The sequence below is a fragment of the Xenopus tropicalis genome, chromosome 3, assembly GCF_000004195.4.
Source record: "Xenopus tropicalis strain Nigerian chromosome 3, UCB_Xtro_10.0, whole genome shotgun sequence".
Taxonomy (NCBI): domain Eukaryota; kingdom Metazoa; phylum Chordata; class Amphibia; order Anura; family Pipidae; genus Xenopus; species Xenopus tropicalis.
The window spans coordinates 107,902,129-107,925,120 of NC_030679.2; the positions used below are offsets into that span (position 1 = coordinate 107,902,129).

Consider the following 22,992-nt stretch of genomic DNA (forward strand, 5'->3'; position numbering starts at 1 on the left):
ATTGCAGAGCGCACATACAGACCGAACGTTTCAAGGGCTTCACGCCCTCTTCATCAGTGGAAAAAGTACACACCAGTACAGTACACATTGTATGTGGCATATCATTTTTTGGCACAGCATTGCCTAAAGAAATGGTTTATTTTTAGTATGTTATAGAATGTCTTATTCCTGACAACTTTGTAATTGATCGTCATCATTTTTTTTTTTTAGTGTGTGTGTATGTATGTATGTATATATGTATGTGTATGTGTATATATATATATATATATATATATATATATATAATATATATATATACAACCGAATCACGATCCGCACTTCCGATATCCAGTTCAAACAGCTTGCTAAATTGCCCGGGTGCCACTCAGGGATACATTCACATTTCAAACAGATTACTGCGAGTGCACTCCAGGGTCTTTTCCATAAAAACGATCTTTATTATAATATTGCCATCTTATCAACGTTTCGGCTCTGGCCTAGAGCCTTTTTCTTGAAAAAGGCTCTAGGCCAGAGCCGAAACGTTGATAAGATGGCAATATTATAATAAAGATCGTTTTTATGGAAAAGACCCTGGAGTGCACTCGCAGTAATCTGTTTGAAATATATATATATATATAATAAATTTATATATATATATATATAATAAATTTATATATATATATATATATATATATATATATATATATATATAAAATCTTACAGCTTACAATTTTATTGTTGTTACTGTCAATTACTCATCTTTCTGTTTAGGCCCTCCTCTATTCTTATTCCAGTCTCTCACTCAAACCACTGCCTAGTTGCTAGGGAAAATAAGACCCTAGCAACCAGTTGACTTCTGAAATACCAAACTGGAGTGCTGCTGAGCAGAAAGCTACAGCACTGAAAAAATGTATATATATATATATTTTTTAGACTAATTGCAAATTGTCTCACAATATCAGTGTCTGCATCACACTAAAAGTTAATCTAAAGGCAAACTATTCCTTTAAGCCTGTGTACCTGGTTGGTACTGCATTGCAACTCTTGACAACCTTTAGCATTAAATGGAGAGAGTAATGGGAGTTGGTCCTGTGCCAGTTAGGGAGACAAGGTTTCCTATACAAAAGGGGCATTATTTACCCTCTCATATCCCTTATGTGCCTGCTAGATAATTGCTCATGTAGAGCATTTGCGACTTAGGTTGAAACCTGCAACAATGTTTTCTTCTAACCTATAATAGACACCATATATAGCAATCCAAGACTAGTCCATGACTATTAAGAACGGACATATCTGATTCAAAGCTGCCTCTGCCAGGTAAATGTGAACATTTTATTCCCAGCTCTAAATGGGAAGCTGAAGGAGTAAACAGCACAAACAAATTATTGGTCCCTTATAAAATTCCAGCATTGCTTTCAATTACAAACTGGCGCCTGGGGTCATCCGTAAAGCATATCCCTGACACTAACAGGCGGCTATGGCATGCAAACAAATGGTTAAGATGACTGGCAGCAATCCGAATGCCATTAGAGTTCCTGCCAAAGTTCCTGCCGTTCTCCTGTTTGACTTGCAGAGATGCGGGCCTTGTCTCTACTGCATGATGCTGCAGACACACAAGATTAATGTTCTGTCTGCACAAAGCCCCATTTCATTCGCATCCAGGAATACTCCGCTCTGGTCACGCTTACATTGGTACGGCAATATTTTCTGGGTTTGAAGGAGTGCCTGTAAACTAGTAAATAGCTGGTTACGCTACTGTGGCACCAGTGCTGCTCTTATAGGGTAATTTGTACTTCTCTCTTGTCTGGACTCGAGCAGTAATTTTCCTATGTAACTAGTGTCATTGGTGAGAGCTGCACAGATTGTGTCCATTTTATTTCTATCTCCATATAAGATGTTGTTCAAGGCCAACAAAGCTCTTTTATAGATTTAACCATTCCCTTGCTCCAGAGGGCTGTTTATCTCCAGGCAGATGGAAGAATTTCATGGCTTCCAGTGAAAGGGCCTGGTAAATTGAAACATTGCCTAAAGCATAATTTACCAAAAAAGCATTAAGGTAAAGATACTGTGTAGTGCATTTTGCCATCTATCCAAAAGCTATGTGGTGGAACTGCACACAACACCTGGGACACAAGGCCTGCTAGCCAGGTGCCTATTACCAGCCGTCCCATGAGCAGATCCTATTGATTGTTATTCGAGGGCTTACATTTAGCTACCATGCAGAAATGGTGGCTAGAAGTCACAGATATATTCAGTGCTTTCCTGCTTCTTCTGATTTCAGGCATGGAACACGCTGTGCAGGAGAGGTGGCAGCGGCGGCAAATAATGGCATCTGTGGTGTTGGCATAGCATATAATGCGAATATTGGAGGTAAGGAAAAATGTTGTGGTCTTCAGTAGCTTCCTATACTTGCTTTATGTTTTTTACTTCTAGCTTCTATGTGGATGTTATTGGTTTTCTGGTCTGAGCCTCCATTGTTTTCATGCTGGTTTTCACACAGTCTTCCTAATAATCCCTCATAGCCTTTCTGTAGTGTTCTAAGCCTTTTATAAGGGCAAGAGCACACATGAAGAAATGTCCCCCCTGGGAAATCTTCAGTAGCTTTCAGGGACAGGGTGGTTCTATTTCACTTTGATTCTAAAGGATGTTAGGAAATGGTTGGTCCGAGTAACATGGGTTATTGCTATCTGTAAATAAGCAATGTCTGCAAAATAACATATATTTATATTTCTAGAAGTGCAGATAGGCTTATGTAGAAATGAACATAAACACTAACTGAATGATCTCATGAACTTTACCCTTTAACTGAATAAACAGGTTTTCTATTTAGGGATGCACCCCCAGCCTCCCAGCATTTTGAAAATGGAAAGAGGGACAAAAAGAAATGCTGCACGCAGCGCAGTGAAATAATAAATACCACTCCCATTTGACTAAATTTAGCAGGTTATTTAAAGTTTGAACCCAGTTATTACAGTTTTGTTAAAAAAGGTGAAATTGCCCTTTAAGCTGCAAGTCTCGTTTCCCCCAAGAGACCTGTTTAGCTTATTAGTTACAATTGTATCTCGGTGCAGGTGTGGCTGTCAACTTTCTGGGCTCTCTGCCAAAAGCCCAGTTAATTACTTAAATGTGAGAAATAATGTATCTAAGTGCAGGTGAAGCTTGTTAAGATTTCTGGGCTCTCTGCCAAAAGCTACTTTTTAATTACATTTGTATCTTTTTTTAGTTTAGTGCAAGATCAAAGGGAAATGAGGGACTTTTCAGTAAAAATTTGGGACTGAGGGTTGAGCTGTCAAAAGAGGGACTATCCTGCGAAAATCGGGACAGTTGGGAGCTATGAGTCCACTTTTTTAGGATTTGGCAATCCTAAAAAAGCTGGAAGATTATAGGGTATAGTGGACTTTTATTAGAAATGCTGTTACGCTGCTCTTTGCATAATCAAACACTTTTTTCCATGCACAGGTGTGCGGATGCTGGATGGAGAAGTGACTGATGCTGTGGAAGCAAGGTCCTTGGGACTCAATCCTAACCACATCCACATCTATAGTGCCAGCTGGGGACCGGAAGATGATGGAAAAACTGTAGATGGGCCAGCAAAGTTAGCTGAAGAGGCTTTCTATAGAGGGGTTACACAGGTGAGATAAAACCAACAACATTGCTCTGCTTTTACTTGAGTGTATTTTGGACAGTAAAAAAGGTACCAAATACAGGTATGGGATCCCTTATCCGGAAACCCATTATCCAGAATATCTCCCATAGACTCCATTTTAATCAAATAATTCAGAATTTTAAAACTGATTTCCTTTTTCTCTGTTATAATAAAACAGTACCTTGTAATTGGTCTCAACTAAGATATAATTAATCCTTATTGGATGCAAAACAATTCTATTGGGTTTAATTAATGGTTTATTGATTTTTTAGTAGACTTAAGGTATGGAGATCTAAATTATGGAAAGAGCCCTTATCCGGAATACCCTTGGTCCCGAGCATTCTGGATAATGGGTCCTATACCTGTATTTCAATTTGCAAGATTTTCCTTTTGATAAATGTGCAATAATTACTAAGCCAGAATTTCCCTTGTACTATTTTGGAGGCTGACACACAGGGGTAACTTATTAAAGGAGAAGCTAAGTCGTTTTGGCATTTTACTCCCAATAGATTTGCCACATTAGTGCCACCTAGAACACTATATTTATTCTGCAGAAAGCTTTACTATACCTGGGTAAAGAGCCCTAGAAGCTCCCTCCAATAGCAGCTGCCATTTTTACTTGGTCTTTGTAGCTTCCAGCTGCAGTTATAGCTGTAGGAAGCTCAGATCACACATTCCTAAGGGAGGGGAAATGAGTTCTTATGCATTCTTATGGGAGGGGGGGGTAGGAGAGAGGCGAGAACTGAGCAGACTTGTGCCCCAAACCTGAAGGAGCCCTAAAAGAGAGGAAGTCTGATACCAAAGAACATGTTGACAAAAAAGGAGACAAGATTTACAACTTACTTTTCAGACCTTTCTAATAACGCTTACTTAGTTTTTACCTTTCCTTTAAGGTTCTCAGCTGCAGCTTGGTGCTGAAATGACTTTATTTGCAGTATCAGGCTTCTATTACATCTCTTTAAATCATCTTATTGCCAGGAATTTTTGTAGCCTCTTTTTGGCATTGGAAATTTCAATATATTGTATTTATTTTACTTTTGTTGCAGGGACGGGGAGGTCTGGGCTCCATATATGTTTGGGCCTCTGGCAATGGTGGAAGAGAACATGACAGTTGTAACTGTGATGGCTACACCAACAGCATTTACACACTCTCTATTAGCAGCACCACCCAGATGGGGAATGTTCCTTGGTACAGCGAGGCATGTTCTTCCACCCTGGCGACTACGTACAGCAGTGGCAACCAGAATGAGAAGCAAATAGTAAGTTTGCCCCACACCTCAAATGAACTAACATCTCACTAGTATCAATTAGGGAAAGGAAAGCTTGCCACAGTCCTGCAGAGTGGAATTCTATCATGCTTTATTTAGTTTGTGGGATTTTTGAGGGCACAATAGGTGAAAGTGATGGTTCACTCTTTGATAAATGTTCTTCTAAAAATATGCCTCTGCGTGTCTCTTGTTTTCTTGAAACTATACATATTTGGTTTGATATATAATACATATAAAGTGCTGCTAAACAGATATGCTCTTAATTTTTTTTTTTTTTTGCGTTGAAGAAGTTTATTACTCTTCAGCAACCCCAGTAACATGTAACTCCATGGACCCTGCAGCTCTTTTTGCTTTATGCTTACCTGTGCCTTTATAAATGCCCTTTTACATGTGCCATCTGATTAAAGTGATTTTGTGGGAACTGCTAACAGCCCAGGAAGCAATACATCATATATATTTTTTTTATTTACTTTTATTGAATGTTGTAACATTTTACCCATTTTCCCAGAATGTTAGTTTGGGAAATCAGTGCTTACACACACAATAGAACTTGGTTTTCTCAGCAGATTTACAGAAAAGCCAAACATTATAGCAGCCAAGAGCTTCTTGATTCAACCTGTCTGCACATTTCTGCCCTCTGTAAAGCTCCATTTGTTGGCATTTTATTCAAGGTTGCTTTATTACTTGCACAGATTTCATTGTGTTTTCCCAAACCCACAGATAGCTTTCCTACTATCCCTTGTACATTACTGAAAACTTCCATAGAGATTGGGGTTTCAGTGAATAAGTGGCTCATTGTTCTTCTACGTCGATTTCACTGCTGAAATATTAGTTATGTTTATTAGACTATCATTGGTGTCCACTAAAAATATATATGTAATAATTCTCACTAGTTATGACCAAGAAATGTCCCACTATTTTCTACATTGTTTCTCCCGAGGGCCACATTATTGTTCTAGGTCCTTAACTCATTCCACCATTGTAGACATAATGCAGTAAAATCCCAGTCAGTGTGCGAGTAATTGTTTACCAACTGTTCTGTTCATCCCCATTTTACTGCTCTGCTGAAATGATCATAGAGCCTTATACATAATTAATGAGAATTATTCCTGCGCTTAATGATTTGTTTCCAGTCTATTAATTGCGTAACATGATTTAGGATATGCCGAGAAGGATTTTCATCCGTTTGAAGGTTTTATTTGCTTGTCTGTAATTGTTGAGCTTCAAATCTAGATGAATTATGTATTAGCCTTAAATTGATTAGAATTAGGCCCATTTTCAATGCACACGGGACTCCTGAACTTGTTTTGTGTCTTCCTTTCATAAAGGTGCACTACTTTTCTTGTTTGTTTGGTTTTTTTGGTTTTGGGTACATTACAGTGTTGGTAATCCCCTTCCCTCCTCCCAGGGACTCGTATTTTGGGGAGTTTATAATGTGGGCACATCATTTTGGGTGTCTCAGTAGTGTGTGTTTTTACCAGGTTACGACAGATCTGAGACAGAAGTGCACAGACTCTCACACTGGGACTTCAGCATCAGCACCACTGGCAGCAGGAATCATCGCTCTCGCTCTGGAAGCAAAGTATGAATTCATCTGCAGTAAAGTGCTGTGTGAGCCCTGCTTCCTACAGTAGCAAAAAGTGATAGGAGAGCATGTCCGTAAATACAGGGGATTGCCTCCAGTAATTCAGTTAGTCTGTGTGTCACACTTCGCGCCAATCTCTTTTTTTTCTCATTACACGGCTTTCATTCTGAAGAAATAATTTTTGGAAGACAAGGGCTGTTTTCTGGATACACTGCCCATTTCAGCTACACATGATCATACACCTGCTACACATGTGCCCCACTGATTTACTACATATGTCCTTTCCATGTATGTGTGCATTTGTTTAGACTGCATTTTTATTTGAACAAGGGTTGATGGCATCAGTTTTTTGTTTTTTTCTTTTTACTTCTCAATTTATAGTAAAAATCTTACTTGGAGAGACATGCAGCATCTGGTTGTACAGACATCAAACCCCGCTGGCCTGAATGCTAATGACTGGATTACCAATGGCGTTGGACGCAAAGGTAACTTTTATCCATGCAACTTTACAAAAGATTTGAAGTAGGGCCCATAAGTACATACTGAGGACTGAGTAACGACCTATAAATGCCTGTGCCCCAGCCCTATTCTGTTTGCAAGTCTGTGATCTCCAAATCCCATTTAACATATATTCTTTGTACATTGAAAATCAACCCATGTGTGTCTACTTAAGCTGCAGTCAGAGCATGGTAACCGTGATTATATCTGACTTCCAGTCCCTTTGCAGATTGGTGGTATAGACAGAACTTGTACATATGTTGTTGTACCTATTGTGCTCAGCTGTTTTTTTGGATAAGGCTTCTCCTGCATCAGCAGTAATATGTGAAGGCCATAGATCCATTTATACAGTTTCCCTCTTACATATTAAATGAAGGCATACCCCTTTTTTAAAAAAGGAGCAGAAAGAGACTCAAGGATTCTTGTGGATATCCACCAAAAGTAGTTGCCTATGATCGGTTACGCAACTTTATTTGGTCTGTCTTCTTAGTAACTGATTCCCAGCAAAGCTTAGTAAAGTGATTTTACAAAATATTTGAGCTTCAACAATAAATTAAAATATAAATCCAAATATACAGCTCTCTGTAGCTGCAGTTAGCCTTCTAATGGGAGTAAAAACAGAACGGTTTCTTTATAAAAGAATTGAGATTGTAGATGTTCTAGAGTGAACTTTTAATTGTATTATGTTGGTGAATTGACCTGGATTTTCCAGATAACTGATCTTTCTGTAATTTGTATCTCCATAGCTTAAGCTTACTAAAAAAATCAAGTAAAAGGTACTGTTTTATTACAGAGAAAAAGGAAATCTTCTTTTAAAAATTAGAATTATTTGCTTATAATGGAGTCTATGGGGATGGCCTTCCTGTAATTTGGAGCTTTCTGGATAACAAGTTTCCAGATAACAGATTCCATACCTGTACTACACAGGTGGATTAAAAGGGGTGGTTTACCTTCACTTTAACTTTTAATATGATATTTTTAAATATGGCCTATTTTTAGGAACTTTTCAAATGGTAATTTTTTTTTTCATAGTTTTTAAATGGTTTTTAAATAGTTTAAATAGTTTTTAAACTGTTGCTCTGTAAGGTGCCAGTTTTATTGTTATTGTAACTATAATTGCTTATCTTTCTATTTAGCCCCTCCCCCTCTATTCCTATTCCTGTCTAGGGAAAATTGGACTCTAGCAACCAGATAGCTGCTGAAATTTCAAACTGAAGAGCTGCTAATATATAATAATATATATACAAATGGATCCCTATGCCTCTAAACTGAAAGTTACCTGGCTCAGTTTAAAAAAACTCCTCAATGTGAGGATTTGCTTTGATCACAAAAAGTCACATGACATGAAGCTGAAATTAAAGCACTTGATCATTTCATATCAGATTCCTTGGGTTTCTCAAGTATGGAGATATCTATTTAAAGCATAAAATAGTCAGTATTTTCAGTACAGGGGTTATTTTTAATTTGGGTTTTTCTTGATAAACTTAAACTTGCTGCCGTACCATATTGTACTCCTGGAATGTTCTAGTTATGTATACTGTTGTACTTTTACAAAGCTGCTATAAAACATCGTCCCTCAAGAACTACAATTGCCAAGCTATTAGCTAAATAACTGGGTTTTTTTAAGGGTAAAGTACTGAATTAGAAATTTACCCACATTTCTCTTCTGTTGCTATGCAGTTTTAGCCCTTACCTTAATACTCCATTCTTTGCTTGCAGTGAGCCATTCGTACGGATATGGTCTGCTGGATGCTGGCGCTATGGTGGCTCTGGCTAAGGACTGGGTCACCGTTGGACCACAAAGAAAATATGTCATTGACATTCTCAGCGAGCCCAAGTGAGAACCAGGCAATATCATTCTCCTTAGGTTTTATAGAAGTTAATGGAAATGCTGTGGGTTATTACTGTAAGGATTTCTACTGTAGTCTGGGGGCAGATGCGGCCCCTCACAAGTCTCTGGCTGCCCTGGTTTTCAGAATTACAGGAAAATGTTCAAAGGGGGGTTTGTCATATTGGGTCATCCACGGGGATAATTCCACCTGTGCTTCATACAAAAGCCTTTCATTCATTGCTTTCCCTGTGGACACTACAATTGAGATAACCTGTCCTTGATCCTGCATTAAAGCTACTTTCAGCCAAGCGGGAGACATGTAGTTGCTGAGATTCAGTTTCATACGCCTTGCATTGTTCAGCTGTAATGTGTAAAGAATTACCTGCCTCTCTAGAGGGAAATTGTGTACTTTGTCTTTCCAGCATTTACTGTGGGGAGGTTCAGTCTGTGGCCCTTCAGATTTTTCTTAAACTGAAATCTGCTCCTGAGCTCCTATTGTACCTGCTACTGAGGGTTCTTTTTTTAACTATGGTTGGGAAAGGTGCAAAGCAACATTTTTTCTTTTTTACTTTGCTCTGCTTTTTGCAATTGCTGAGACACAATGGGGAGGTGCAGAGCACTCTGGGACGTCCCCAATTGTGTCTTTCAGAATATGTAAGCTGCAAAGGGTGGAAGGTAATATAGAGCTTTTGTACTTAAAAGGATAGTTTGCCTTTAACTATTGGTATGTAATTGATTGATTGAATGGCTAATTCTTAGGAACTTTTCAAATAGTCTTTATTTTTATTTTCTATAGTTTTTGAATTATTTGCCGCTTTCTGGCTATTTCCAGCATTCAAATGGGGGTCACTGACCCCAGCAGCAAGAAACCGATTGTTACCTTTTATTAATTATCTTTCTATTCAGGTCCTTTGCCTAGTAATTAAGACCCTAGCAACCAGATAGCTACTAAAATTAAAAAATGAAGACCAATTGCAAATTGTCCCAGAATATTACTCTCTACATCATACTAAAAGGATAGGGCTGCATTGCGCCCTTAAGCATTGTGCTGTGCACCTTGTGCCTGATTTGTAATGCATATTCTATAATGTTTTTCTCATTGTTTTTGTTGTAGAAAATCAGACATGTAAAAATTCCATACAGGGTAACTAAACGAATGGCTTATAGCTTAAGTGGGATTGACCGGAATCCTGCCTGCAATGTTGGCGTTTTTAGTGTAAATATGTTGCTTGAGCTGAAGCCCTTAGGGCCACACTGTGAGTAAGCTTGTTCTTGAGAAGTGACCTCTGTTTGTGGGATCAGCAGAATCTCCATGTGATGCAGCGTGAGTCACTTTCTCATGCTAGGCCATGCTTTATATTGTAATTACTGGAATGTCTGAAAGCGCCAGTGAGCTGGAAGCGGCGGTCAGAGGGTGACTGTGCTGAACTGCTCTCAATGTCCATACTGTGCTTTGGTTTGTACTCTCCTTAAAGCAGAGCTTCTATTCTACAAACTAATAGCAGTCTCCTGGATTAGCAGTTTAAGCGTGGCTCAAAGGCAAAGGCTCCAGCATTGCTTCCAAGCCTTAGTGAGTGTATATTCTGACTTGTATAAATAGTTGCTTACGAACTTATTTATAAACATGCACTAGAAAAAGCAGAGTTTTGCTTGTACATTTCATATACAAAACCTCCCATGCTCCTGTTGATAAAATTGCCATTCATGTGGGAAAGTGCAGAGCTGTTTTCCCTGCCCCCTGGGCTTGTAGAAGTCCATTGAAATCAATAGGACCCTAAACTGTGAGTGCACAAACACCCGTGGAAAGCAGCATCATCAGTAAAATGGTGTAAACTAAGGAGGTTTCTCCCTTCATTGTATTTGCTGTGCCAAGTAAGAGAGCCTCCGTTTATTTTAATAAGAAATAAGGCAACAGTTGTGTTTTTTTTCTGCAAAGAGACACATTGATCAGTGTTTTAAGTTCTAAATCTTCCCCTGAGTAAAGCCTGATCTGCAGTATTTAGCTCTTTGGATTGTGCTGCTGATTAATTTACAAGCAGTAATCCTGTTAGTTCATGAGCTGACTGTGAATCAGATGGTGAGCGCATGATTTGTGCCTGGAGGTTCTGTCTGCGGGGAAGGGGGTCACTGACTCGCCAAACCACAGGGCAGCCTTGTATTGCTCCCAGGGCCTTCACAAGTCATCATTCTCTCACTCTGTTTATCATAGCTATCTGCTTCATGCAGAGCATTAGTAAACAGGCTCTCTCTCCGGAGCACAAATGTTCCTCTAAGAAATACCCTGCTTTAGGTACCTGCATTTGGTTCATGGGGAACCTAGAGACACACTTCCCATTCACACCTCATTGGGCCAAGGCCAGGCTGACAATAAGGCTTCTGTCCTGATGTGTGTGACTGGAGCAGTGCTGGAGAAAACAGCTGTGCCTCTCTCCTCTGCTTGTGGTTTGTGTAAGCAAACTGCTCTCAATATCCTCCTTTAATCCCCCGTCTGCTGCTAAAGATGTGCAGGGTGTCTTGCTCTTCCCTTGACAGGAGTAAAGAGCCTTCATTATATCTGTGTGTGGGGGTGTAATTTCGGTGGTGGGCACACTCTGTCCCATTGCTGTATATAACTTCTGCTCCAACAACAGCTCCATTCAAGTTTATAATGTGCCTTCCATCTCTTATTATAAAACAAACTTTTGTTTTTTTGCCAAAGGAGCTTTTTTTAGCTAACATTTAAGCATAGTATGCCTTAATAGGCACTGATGTGTATAATAAGCGTTATTCGCCTTGGTGGGACTTTCCCATTTGTCAGGAGAAGCTGGATTCTAGGCATGGACACTACTTTACTCCACTTGCACTGTTTTGGAAAAATAACATTTATTCTAAAGTATCTGATTACCGGCCAATAAAACTTTTTAGGCTTTTTTTTTTCAAATTGTTACTGGTATTTTTGTGTTTATTTAGGGCTGGTATGTAAAATCATTATGTGTCTGGTGGTTGCCAGCATTAAACTCCCAGTATCTCACCTTTTTTTTTTGGTTGGCTCACAAAGAAATGGGAGATCTTGGTGTTGGCTATACAACTACAAATCTGGCTAGTGGGACAACAAATAACCCTAATAGGGAATGAAGTGACTGATTACATTTGCTGTTTACAAATGCTACTTCTCATTTTGGCGTGTGTATCTCAGGGACATTGGGAAACGTTTGGAAGTTAGGCGCAAGGTAGAGCCCTGTGCGGGGATGTCCAATTACATCAGCACCCTGGAACACGTTCAGGCAAGGCTCAGCCTGTCCTACAATCGCAGAGGTGACTTGGCCATCTATTTAACCAGCCCTATGGGCACCCGCTCTTGCTTGTTGGCACCCAGGTAAGCACATTAAACCTTCTCCTCACTATTTAATCCCCACCTAGGGGACAGCTTCCATGTGACTGATCAACCAAGGAGACAGCTTATTACTTGTGCTGTGCCAGTTAATCCTCTTACAGAAGGATTTTTCTTCTTTGGTTGATGGATGAAGAGCAAAAAATACCATTTATATTCAAATCAGCCATCCAGCAGTAGCAAAATGCAGCACCCAACATCCTTTGCAGTACTGGGAATAATTCCCCACAGTAGCTGGAAGGCCTTGAGTTAGATTTGAATGCCTGCTGCAGGTATTTGGCACTCATAAAACGCACAGTTGCTGGTAAAGGGTTTGTCATGGTATTTAAGGTTAATCCTTGAAAACTCTTCTAATTAAATATCGGTGCTTGCCTTGGCTCTGCTAAATGTGAATTATTTCTGTAGGTAACACAGTTGCTGGTATGCATGAGCATAACAACACACGCAGCAGACCCAGCAGTTATGGGGGCCCTGGAGTATAGAATATCCTGTCTAATGTGTTATCTTAGTATATTTGTCAGAAACCTTCCTCAGGATTTGAGGAAGGTTTTACTGTGACAGGGGACGCTGACTTTGTTGCATCACATTTCATAACTATCAGTTTTTCTAACCAAATATCTTTTATGCTTAATCTGCTACTTGCCTTAGACCCCATGATTACTCAGCAGATGGCTTCAATGATTGGTCTTTTATGACAACACATTCATGGGATGAGGACCCTGCAGGAGAGTGGGTTTTAGAAATTGAAAATGTCAGCAACAATAATAATTATGGTAAGTGTAATTTGTCACTTCTCTACACTGACCAAGAAAGCACTCCTGGCTTTTGTACTGTCTGCAATATAAATGATGCTTTGCAATATGAAATGTGTAATATTCTGATGAATCGTGTGAATTCCTGTACCTGTGCATTCATTCACCTTTGCAGATTCTTCCAAGCTACATTGAAGCTCTTCTTGCTTATCGGTGGCACCTTGTGCCAAGTTCTTCCTGTAAATAGGGTTTGCCAATATCTTAGCTGCTCCTGGTCCTATATGGGCACTCCTGGGAAACTTACCGTTATGGGCAGATTACTGTTATGGAGCAATAAAGGACAAATGCAGTCTTTTTTATGATATGGTCATTGCAAAGCTGTAGCGTTTCCCCACCTGAAAACAAAATAGGCATTCACTCCCTGATGCTTACATTGTTTTCCCAGGTCCTTTCTGCCTGAATGTAGATCAGGAGAAAGGATAGATGAGAAGAGTTGGGCGATGCATATTGTTGCTGCACAGCAGAAAGCTTTATATATTAAAACCTGGACATATGGTGGGATTAAAAACAAACTAAACGATTTCATCTAAAATAAATGAGTTGCTGCTTAGAAATAGAGAAAACCAATTTCCATACTCCGTGTCAAATTGTGTTTAGTAGTAATGCGTGCTCCCTGATGCACTTGGTTACACTCTGTGGCTGTTCTTATCTTGGTTAAATTGCCGTTGCATTTTATCTATGGATAATGATGGAAGAATACAAAAGTACAGGAGATTGTTTTATTGACAAACAGTGTTGTGAGACACTCAAGCTTGCAGTTTTTCTCTGCATAACCAATAAAAAAGTTTATTTCTCTTGGGGGCCGAGCCAATAAAAGTATTGTCTATACTCTATTTTGTTCCAAAGCAAGTGAAGGAGAAGGTTCTACAAAAGCAGAGGTTTTAGAAGAGCCTTAAATAAGACATATATTCTAGATCCCCCTAAAAATATTGCCTTTATTATTTAGCACTCTAGTGTTCATTTTTACCTTTTGATTCTTTGTGAATCCAGATTATAATTAACTGGAGCCATATGTAGGAATAATTAAAGCTGGTGGGAACACACCATGAGATTCTTTAATCTCACACACAAATCATTTTCACATCCATGTAAGAAGCAGCAAGTTCTAACCATACTAGGGGTGTAACATTTATTAAGGCTATGTAAATAGTGGGAAAGCATCTCAGTGTTTGTATTTCTTCCTTCCTTGAGCTCAGCTCTGTTCCTGTATTCTGAAGAGATTAGGGTTTTTTGTACACATTGCTGATATTTCCTCCAGCAGCTTTCATTATGATACAAGGAACCTGATATTGATGTTTCTCTCCCTTGCTGGTTTCCAATAAACTCTGGGATACAGAGTGCAAAGCAAATACTTTTTAATGTTCCCAACACATGTGCTTAAATTATTGCGATTTTTAAGAGCCAAAATTTATAATGAAAGCTGGTGGGCTGACCAGAAACAAAACGCGCTGTCATATTTGTTGCTTTGCAGAGCATGATGGGAAGAGTAGTTCTGCAGGTTGAAACCTATGGTTGGGGATCCCAGTGCAAATTTCTATTAGATCACACAGATACAGGCTGATCACAAAGGGTGTTTTATCATTGACTTGCATATAGTAAAGGTAATAGCATAACAAGCAGATATCCACGTATTATAAGTATAGTTCAGTAGCAGTTGCCCAGTATGGGAGACGAGTCACTGACTGCATTGCTTCTAAAACGCCATTTTCCTTATAAAGACATAAGCTAAACAAGGTCCTTCCCCAGCTCCTACTAACCTAACAAGGTTTTACTTATCCACCTCAGGGAGGAGATTGCTGGCCCCTTTTTCCATTCTTCACCCACAGAGTTTAGCAGCAGGCAGAGAGAAATCAGTGTGGACAGAACTGGGTTAAGCTTTTCTGCACATGCCCAGTCACTTCCTCACTCATTTACATACATTTTCAGCCAATCAGATTTGTGATATGTAAATAAATGAGAACATTCGGCCATGTTTAGAAGCGTTTAGTGCTGCTCAATCCTACTTGCCTGTCTCTATCCCTGTTGTCAATCTCTGTAACTACTCTGACCACAGCTTGAGTAAGTGGTTTATTTTCATTTTAAAATATTATATGAAGGAATTTTTCTTAATCATTTGGTAGGGCAAAAAAGGTGTACACCCACTTCAAGTGGCAAAGGCATGTGGCAAATATTCTTGTAGAATTACCCTTAAACCCAAAGAAATACCTGGGGAACTTTAAAGTGTCCTTTAAAATTTCTAAATGGGACAGCAGAGGTACCCAGTAGCTGCTATGGGAAAGAGCACATTGTAGAAATCCCAGATATTAATCTTAGCTGTCATTTCAGTGTTTAGTTTATTCGCTTTGCTTGAGATCTGAGAAATGGAAGATATAATCCTTCAAAGCTTGTCCTTTAAAAATGATTTAGTACAAGGCAAACGTAACCAATGCCGCAACATTTCTCTGCATTGTATTGCTATTAACCTTCATTTTATAATCTGTGGCTCTGCACAAATGCATATTGGCTTAACAATAATGCATAGAGATACATGGAAGCAAGAGGCCCTGCTTGCTATTTTCTAAATACATTTGTGTGTTTCCCTTATCTGGGTGGGAAAAGTAACTTCTACGTTTATTGCTTTTAGTCCTTTCAGGGAGAACACGACCCTTGGCTGCCGAATGGGGAAATAGCTGCCCTATGGCACACTTTATTTCTATTGAGACTATTGCTTGCCAGTGCTGGACTTGGGCATTCCCACGTGGTACCCACTAATAACAGTGTGTGCCATAAAGGAAGGGGCAGCTAAGAAGCCGCCCCTAAAACTGTAAATACAAAGAAGTTTGCATGTTATAATACGTTTTTTTAAAGGGACTGAGATAATTGTTTGTGGTTTGTGGCACCTGGCAAGTGCAACACTTGCCCAGAACAGTGCTAAAGCTTTCCAGATCATCTGGTAGAGTAGGTGTATAGGTATAATATAGTAAAGCTGCAATCCATAGAGGTGTATGATATCTCATATCCAGCAAGCACCTTCTGAGTAAGCACATGTTAAGATCTCTAAATATTAAGTAAAATATTCTCGTTTCCTTAGGGACACTTACTCAGTTTGTCTTGGTGTTGTACGGAACTGCCTCAGAACTCCCGGGCCTCTCCAGGCAGTTTGATGGGAATAGATCCAGAAACGGGGCCTCTGGACAGTCTTGCATTGGTAAGAATTCATCATGTTAGCAACCTACAACTGAATAAAATCTATGGTATGCAGGACATATTTCAGCCAGAAACATGACCAAAGCCGCTACCCATTCATTGAAGTGGCGTAAAGCCTGGAAGAGCCAATACTGGTGCTTCTAAGCCAGAACACTCATTGGAGTGAAATGAATGGGAGGTGGCAGTTTTGTGCAGTTCCCTGGTGGCTCTGTATGACCTGTATGTTCTATAACCTTACAGTATATTTCCTCTTTCCTGGTTTTTAATAATATGACTTGGTTGCATTTTTTTATATCTCTACTGTAGAAGCTAGGATATCTCTCTCTAAAAAAAAAATGTTGATATATTTTTATGTGTTAAATGTGGAGTATTATTTGGAAATGGGGAAGCCAAATGTAAAATATCATTCTGGCAGTTCTAGTTTGTGTGTGATAGTAATGTTAATGTAAAGAACTGCAGCAGCACTTTCCTTATATTAAGGCAGAACCGGCAATTTTAGTTGCTACTGGGGTGGCACCGGTTCTTCTGAAACCACTCTCCCACTGCCTGCAGCAGCACCTAGAAGTACTCATGGAAAACCCTTGTCTGTCAATCTGTGCTTGGAAATACAGCAGTCTGTGTTTTCAAGAGACAGTTGTTCACGTGAGATATATCAGGTAAATGTCATAGTAGGTTATGGAGAGCAGTTCTGGGCAATTTGGAACCACCCCTGAAGCTAGTAAAAAATGCCCTGAACTTGCCTTATCTACCAATATTAAATGCCAGAGTGGGGATAATTGTGCTACAGCAACAACTGAAAAAACTAAGCAGAACTCTTTATTATCAGTACCAATGGAAAGGGAGTGATGTGGACATGTTAGTGTAAGTGGGATAACGTGTAACGTTAGAGACTGACTTTGATGTTTGGGTGCAACTTGACCTTTAATGCATTAGCATACACCTTGCTCCCTGCCCTTTTGATGCCGCTTGTCTAATGAGTGTGATTTCATTTTATACCTGTGAAGCAATAAGTATTTCCAGCACTTTGTACTGCGCATGATATTCAGCTCTATCCTGTCTCTGGGCCACCAAGGCACATCTCAGCAAACGGATCCTTCTAGGGAAAGAAAAATCTAGGCCTTATTTGCATAATTCAATCTTCCATGCTCTGCGCCTTTCACCGCTGCTTTTCGGAGGCAAATTCTGCTTACAATGGCCCTGCTAGCAGAACATGTAATAAGCACCGATGGGGTAGCGAACTCTTTGAGATAAGAGAAACCTACACTAGCCCCAAGTAATGCGCTTCTTTAAAAATGAATTTGCCATTTGCATCTCCGCCTGCATTTATGCTGTTAAAAATGCAGTACAGTTTTTCTAGAACTAACAGAGCGAAGACGTAAAGGTGGTATTTGCATATCGCTCTCTGTACCCGCAGTGCAGGTGCTGCTTACACTCTCTCTTATGCCTAACATTTCCCTTCAAAGAGCTACCAATAATTGCAAGTCCCAACTTACTGTGCCCTCTCGGCGTGGTAGTTACGACAGTACATTACTATTTGATGATAGCAGGCAAATATGCTGTGCTCTTTAATATTCTTGGCTTGGATGCTCTCCCAAGAAGTGACGATTATCTGTCACTGACCACAATTTCTTGTGTGACTTGATGCCCCAGAATGACAAGCAGGTTGGAAGAACCATCCCTATTTCCCATCCATGTGGCAGCAGATTAAAGCTGTTTCTCTAGAGAACCCCATAATAGATTATATTCAACTGAAGTACTTTGCTATCACCGGTGAGGCCCCATCCACCTTGTGTTAATGAGATTCTCAAATCTAATTACAAAGTAAATGAGGGCTCAATTTTCACTAATTAAACCGCTTTCTGCATAACGGGTCAGGTAGAGTGTGCAGATTAATGGTCTGATTTTGGCAAATATATTCATGTTTGTGCCATGTAAAGCATTACAGTGCTCTCACTTTGCCTCTTGTTAGTGCCAAGGGGATCGCTCAACCTTACCCGCTGCTTTCTATGAGATGTCTGTTGCAGATAAGGTATCTCCCCCATTGCAGCACGGCAAGGAAAATATTGCAGAAATGGGTAGAGTTCCCTAAAAGCAGCTGTAAGCACAAACAGAAAATGAAACTTGCCCAGAGTGGTATTCTGAGCACTTTTGCAGGTCCCTTTAATTTTCTTTAACTGCTAAAAAGACATTAGCTAGAGTACAGGAGCTTCACCCCTTCCGCAAAACTTCTTGATTGCCACTCTTACTTGTTCCTTCCCAACACTGACAGCATGTAAGGGGAATGGCAAATGGAGGTTTTTGTCTGCCATGTAAAATCACCCCTTAGTATAAATACCACTTCTCCCTTTAATACCAGCCACATAGTGAATCCACATACCCCACGGCTAGCAATTACGGTAATTTAGATGCATGTTGCATGGCTGTACAGAAATCAGTTTAGTTTTCAGCATGCATCTAAATTAATTGCTGATAAGCCACGTAGAATGGGGATTCAGTATGTGGCAGGCATGCAACAAAAATACCTTTCCATTCAGTAGGTTTCAGTTGGCATTTTTGAGCAGTAAATTGTTTCCCTTTGTATTTTAGTGCATTTTCTCTGTTCTTGTTTATTTGTGTATTTCTTTCTGTTCCCTGCAGTGTGTGAAGAAGGCTACTTCCTTCATCAAAAGACCTGCATAAAATCGTGCCCATCAGGCTACACGTCCAGTATCCAGAATATTCACTACACCCTTGACAACAACATAGAGCCTCTGCTGGTTAATGTCTGTGTGCCGTGCCATCCTTCCTGTGCCACTTGCAAAGGCACCACAATCAACGACTGCCTAACATGCCCTGCACACTCGCACTACAACCTGCTGGACTATAGCTGCACTCATCAGGCTCAAAGGAGCAGAGAGTCTCCCCCATTAAAAGACTTGGAGCATGATTCTGCTTCAGGGACATCTACGCTGCCATTTTTTATGGCCATCCTAAGCTGCTTTATCATAATTGTGATTTTTGGTAGTATATTCCTCTTTCTTCAAGTACGATCTGGGGGAGGCCTTGGCAGAAAGAAGATATACATGTTGGACAGTGGGATTATCTCCTACAAGGGCATCCCCTCTGTTGGGTGGCAAGAGGAGGGGTTTTCAGATTCTGAAACAGAAGAAACAGATACACACACCGAGAGAACTGCTTTCATAAAGCAACAGAGCACCCTTTGATGATTATGAACCCATCACTTTCCTTCACCACTCACCAAAACTTTCTGCCAGACCCCTTTTTACCTTTTCAACACTGGACCTGCCCGCGCAGATACAAGGTAAACGGCAAGATGTTGGCTCCACCAAGTGCTTAACCTGTTGCCGTGGGCAACCCCACGGCTCTTTTTTTCCCTTCTTAAATCATTGTATTATCACTATTTTAACCTGACAGTGCCTAACCCTTTCTCATTATGCTCTTTGCGATTTTTCTTTTTTAAATTTATTTTGCCCAACTGTCAGTTGCCATTTTGTAAATTAACCCTTTCAGTGGTAGAATGCCTTTTTAATGGTGACATGTTCCAGATCTGATCCTGCATTGCAGAATGATTTAAAGTACAGCAACCAATCACAATTCAGACATGAATATGAATACAAAGACCCAGGGCCATGTCTCTCTACACTAATCAGATAGTCTGAATGAGAGGGAAGCCAGTTCTATGACTCTAGGCACACTGATTATTGGATAGTTATTTTCATTGGGGAGGTTTAGTTATTTCAGTACAGGGATGACTGCATTTTATAGAGTTCCATGAAATGTCCAAACAGTGTTACAGTACATGTTAATTCTTATTTTTGATTAATGGGCAAGACTACAAGTCAGCTGTCTGAAAGCAAAGAATTAAGTTCACAAAGTAATGACACCGTAATTTGCCATATGGCCAACAAGGCCTAAAATTGCAAATAAAAGCTTGTTTATAGTTTGCCTGTAATGTTAGATTGAGGGGTTACAAATAATGTCAGCAGGGCCTTCAGGCAGGAATGAGTGCTAGTTGGGAAGCTGGGAGTGTCCATATGCCTGTGCGGGGGGGGGGTGATTTCATTGCTCTAGCTCAGGCTGTTCATAGGAAATCTGTCAGCCAGTCGCAATTTGTAGAGCAATGTTGTAGTAGTGTGATTGCAGATGGCAGAAGCTTGAACACAGGCCATACATGCACAGATCTGGTCAGGCACTTTGGCCATTTTGTCCAGCATTACCTAACCACGTGGGCATGGATGGTCAGTTGGGGGAGCATTCAGAACAACATTCCTAAATAAGAACTATCCGTCCTGAAGAAATGTACTGTTGGGCCCTTCCTCTTATATGAGCTTCTCATATAATATCTGTCCTTCTTCAATGTGGGCCCATTGGTTGGGCTACTGTATTGGGTCGGCCAGTTAATGGCCACCTTAATAAACCCAAGGTTTTTTGTATAATAATGGAATGTTAGTAAATTTGCCCAAGGATTTAAAGCCATATATTCTAGTTCCTAGAATTTCAAGAAAACAGTGTAGAAAGTGAGGGCTACATTGGTGAGTTGCCTTTATTTCTGTAGTGCCATGAATTAGGAACCTGCAGAGACTGGGCAGATATGGTGTGAAACTGGTTAGGAGCAACCTGTGGCCTCCAGATATCCCACAACCTTCGTTAAAGCAGGGGGCTATGGGGTTGCATATCCACTATTATTGGCAAGGACCCCTCTTGTGAATGTACTTTTTAACACATACACACATACACATACTGTCATACTATGTGCGTTTGCTAAGGCATGCTCCTTAGATAACACTACCAAGTTCTACAACCACTAGTAGTAGTATATGGTGAATAATTCATCCCCTATTGTAAAATATAAGGATATTCGCCAAGGAGTTCCATGACCGTAAAGCACAAGGACAAAGGCAGAGTGCTGTTATACAGGTCTTGGAGCCCTAAGAAAGTCTAATATACTTATATTTTACAATGGAGAGTACATGGGGAATGCATCTGCTCACAAGCTCCAAGTACAGGTATAGGATCTATGCTTGGGACCTGGGATTTTCCAAATAAAGGATCTCTCTATAATTTGGATCACCGTGCATTTTCTACTAAAAACATTAAATAAACCCAATAGGACTGTTTTGCCCCCAATATGGTTTCATGCAGCTTAGTTACCATTAAGTACAAGGTTCTATTTTATTATTATAGAGAAAAAGGAAATCATTTTTTAAAAATTTAAAATTGTTTACTAAAAATGAAATCTGTGGGAGTTGGCCTCGTAATTTGGAGCTTTATAGATATTTGGTTTCTGGATAAGGGGTCCTACACCTGTATCAATATGCTCAAAACCTGTTTCAGCCATAAACTAGCTTTCTGCCAGGTTAATGAAACGCCAATAAAACAATGATTGCTTCTATGTAGGATGTGTAAAGCTGTACAACTTGGGGTTGTGAGGGAATGGACTGTATGTAGGGTTGTACCTGGCCCAATGCCAATGTTAATAGGGAAAAAACAAACCTATAGGAAGGGCCTTGGCATTCTGCATCTCAATGGGTTAATTTCTAAGAGAACAGAGCATCCAATCAGCGTTTGGATTCCCTGTCAGTGTTTCAGACCCTCACAATTCCATGCTGATAGTGTGCTGAATTCTACTAGGGTGTTTTTTCAATGGATGTCACTACATTGCCACATCCCACTTGGTTATATAGACTTTCCTACCCATCCAGAAAAGCACCGGATGCACATGGAGCACCTGGTTACCTGAATTGTGTGCCTTCTCTCCCCCCCGGACCGATTGTGTGCGGATATCAGCGCAGCCCGGCCGCATCCGGAGGACAGCGTTTGTACAAATGAGCAATAAAACCAGTAGTGTTGTTGGACAGCGAGTGCCGGGCACGCCTTGCAGGAGCCTCCCCCCAGGAATATCGCACACAGTCTCATTGCGTTGCACAGACACATCCTAGGCCCCCAATATTTTTCTAAGGTCGTTTCAAGGACAACAAAATAACTTTCCTATTGGGCCTGAACTATGGATGTGGAGCAAAGCGGAGCGGCTACAGACCTGCAGCTGTAATATGATAGATATTACACTGAATCCTGTATATGTGCAAAAGGACCATTTATGGTGATTGGAAAAAAAATGCAATGAAAACTATTTTTGTATAATTTTTGTGCAAAGTAATTTTTCTTGTCATTTAAACATAATAAACCTTTTTTATTTAATGGATGTGGATATACGATTGAATAGAAAAATTTAAGGATATTAAAAAAGAAAAAAAAAAACTATGCAACTCCACCCCCAGTGTCAGCGCTTTATTTGCCACAATAATACCAGGAAGCTTGGTGTGCGGCTATCATGATGGAGAACAAGGGGTTAAAAGATGGCAGGATCTAAAGTACTGATGGGCAGATAAGGGGGGAGGTTGGGGATGCTGTCTGCTCTGTACTTGCTTTCTTATAAATATTCAGTGAAACCTAATGCCATAAGTTATTGTGCCCAGGGAGCCATCTCTAGCCACATATTTGTTTTTTTGCCGTCAGACTGTACAGCTACTTGTCTCAACAGCCCATTATAATGATACTCTCTCCTCCTAATTACCCCTCTGTTAATAACCGCATTCAGCTTTATAGTACAACCTTATACTGGCCCGAGTTCTGTTCTGCCTGCTGCTATGAGGCTGGTGAGCTTGTGCGGAAATACAGTGAGCATTTGTCAGTTTAACAGTAAGGGAAATGGCACATACACTAGAGCGCGGCTGCCCAAATGGGGGTCTGCAGGCCTGTGTGACCCAGCCAAGGATTTGTACGGCCCCCAGTCTGCTCAGAGGTTCCACAGACTTCA

General features: G+C 40.1%; 1 protein-coding gene across 2 annotated transcripts in view; it reads left to right on the plus strand.

Annotated features, from left to right (window-relative positions):
- The window catches only part of furin (furin, paired basic amino acid cleaving enzyme), a 99,898-nt gene extending 77,452 nt beyond the window's left edge, over positions 1 to 22,446 (plus strand). For both annotated transcript variants that reach the window (XM_002932241.5, XM_004912640.4), the window contains exons 7-16: positions 2,261 to 2,349; positions 3,439 to 3,611; positions 4,672 to 4,884; positions 6,375 to 6,475; positions 6,860 to 6,963; positions 8,696 to 8,813; positions 11,983 to 12,162; positions 12,826 to 12,950; positions 16,060 to 16,176; positions 18,813 to 22,446. In XM_002932241.5, the coding sequence (XP_002932287.2) occupies positions 2,261 to 2,349; positions 3,439 to 3,611; positions 4,672 to 4,884; positions 6,375 to 6,475; positions 6,860 to 6,963; positions 8,696 to 8,813; positions 11,983 to 12,162; positions 12,826 to 12,950; positions 16,060 to 16,176; positions 18,813 to 19,378 (1,786 nt within the window). In that variant the 3' untranslated portion in view covers positions 19,379 to 22,446. The remainder of the gene's footprint in view (positions 1 to 2,260; positions 2,350 to 3,438; positions 3,612 to 4,671; positions 4,885 to 6,374; positions 6,476 to 6,859; positions 6,964 to 8,695; positions 8,814 to 11,982; positions 12,163 to 12,825; positions 12,951 to 16,059; positions 16,177 to 18,812) is intronic.
- Positions 22,447 to 22,992: the final 546 nt, after the last annotated feature.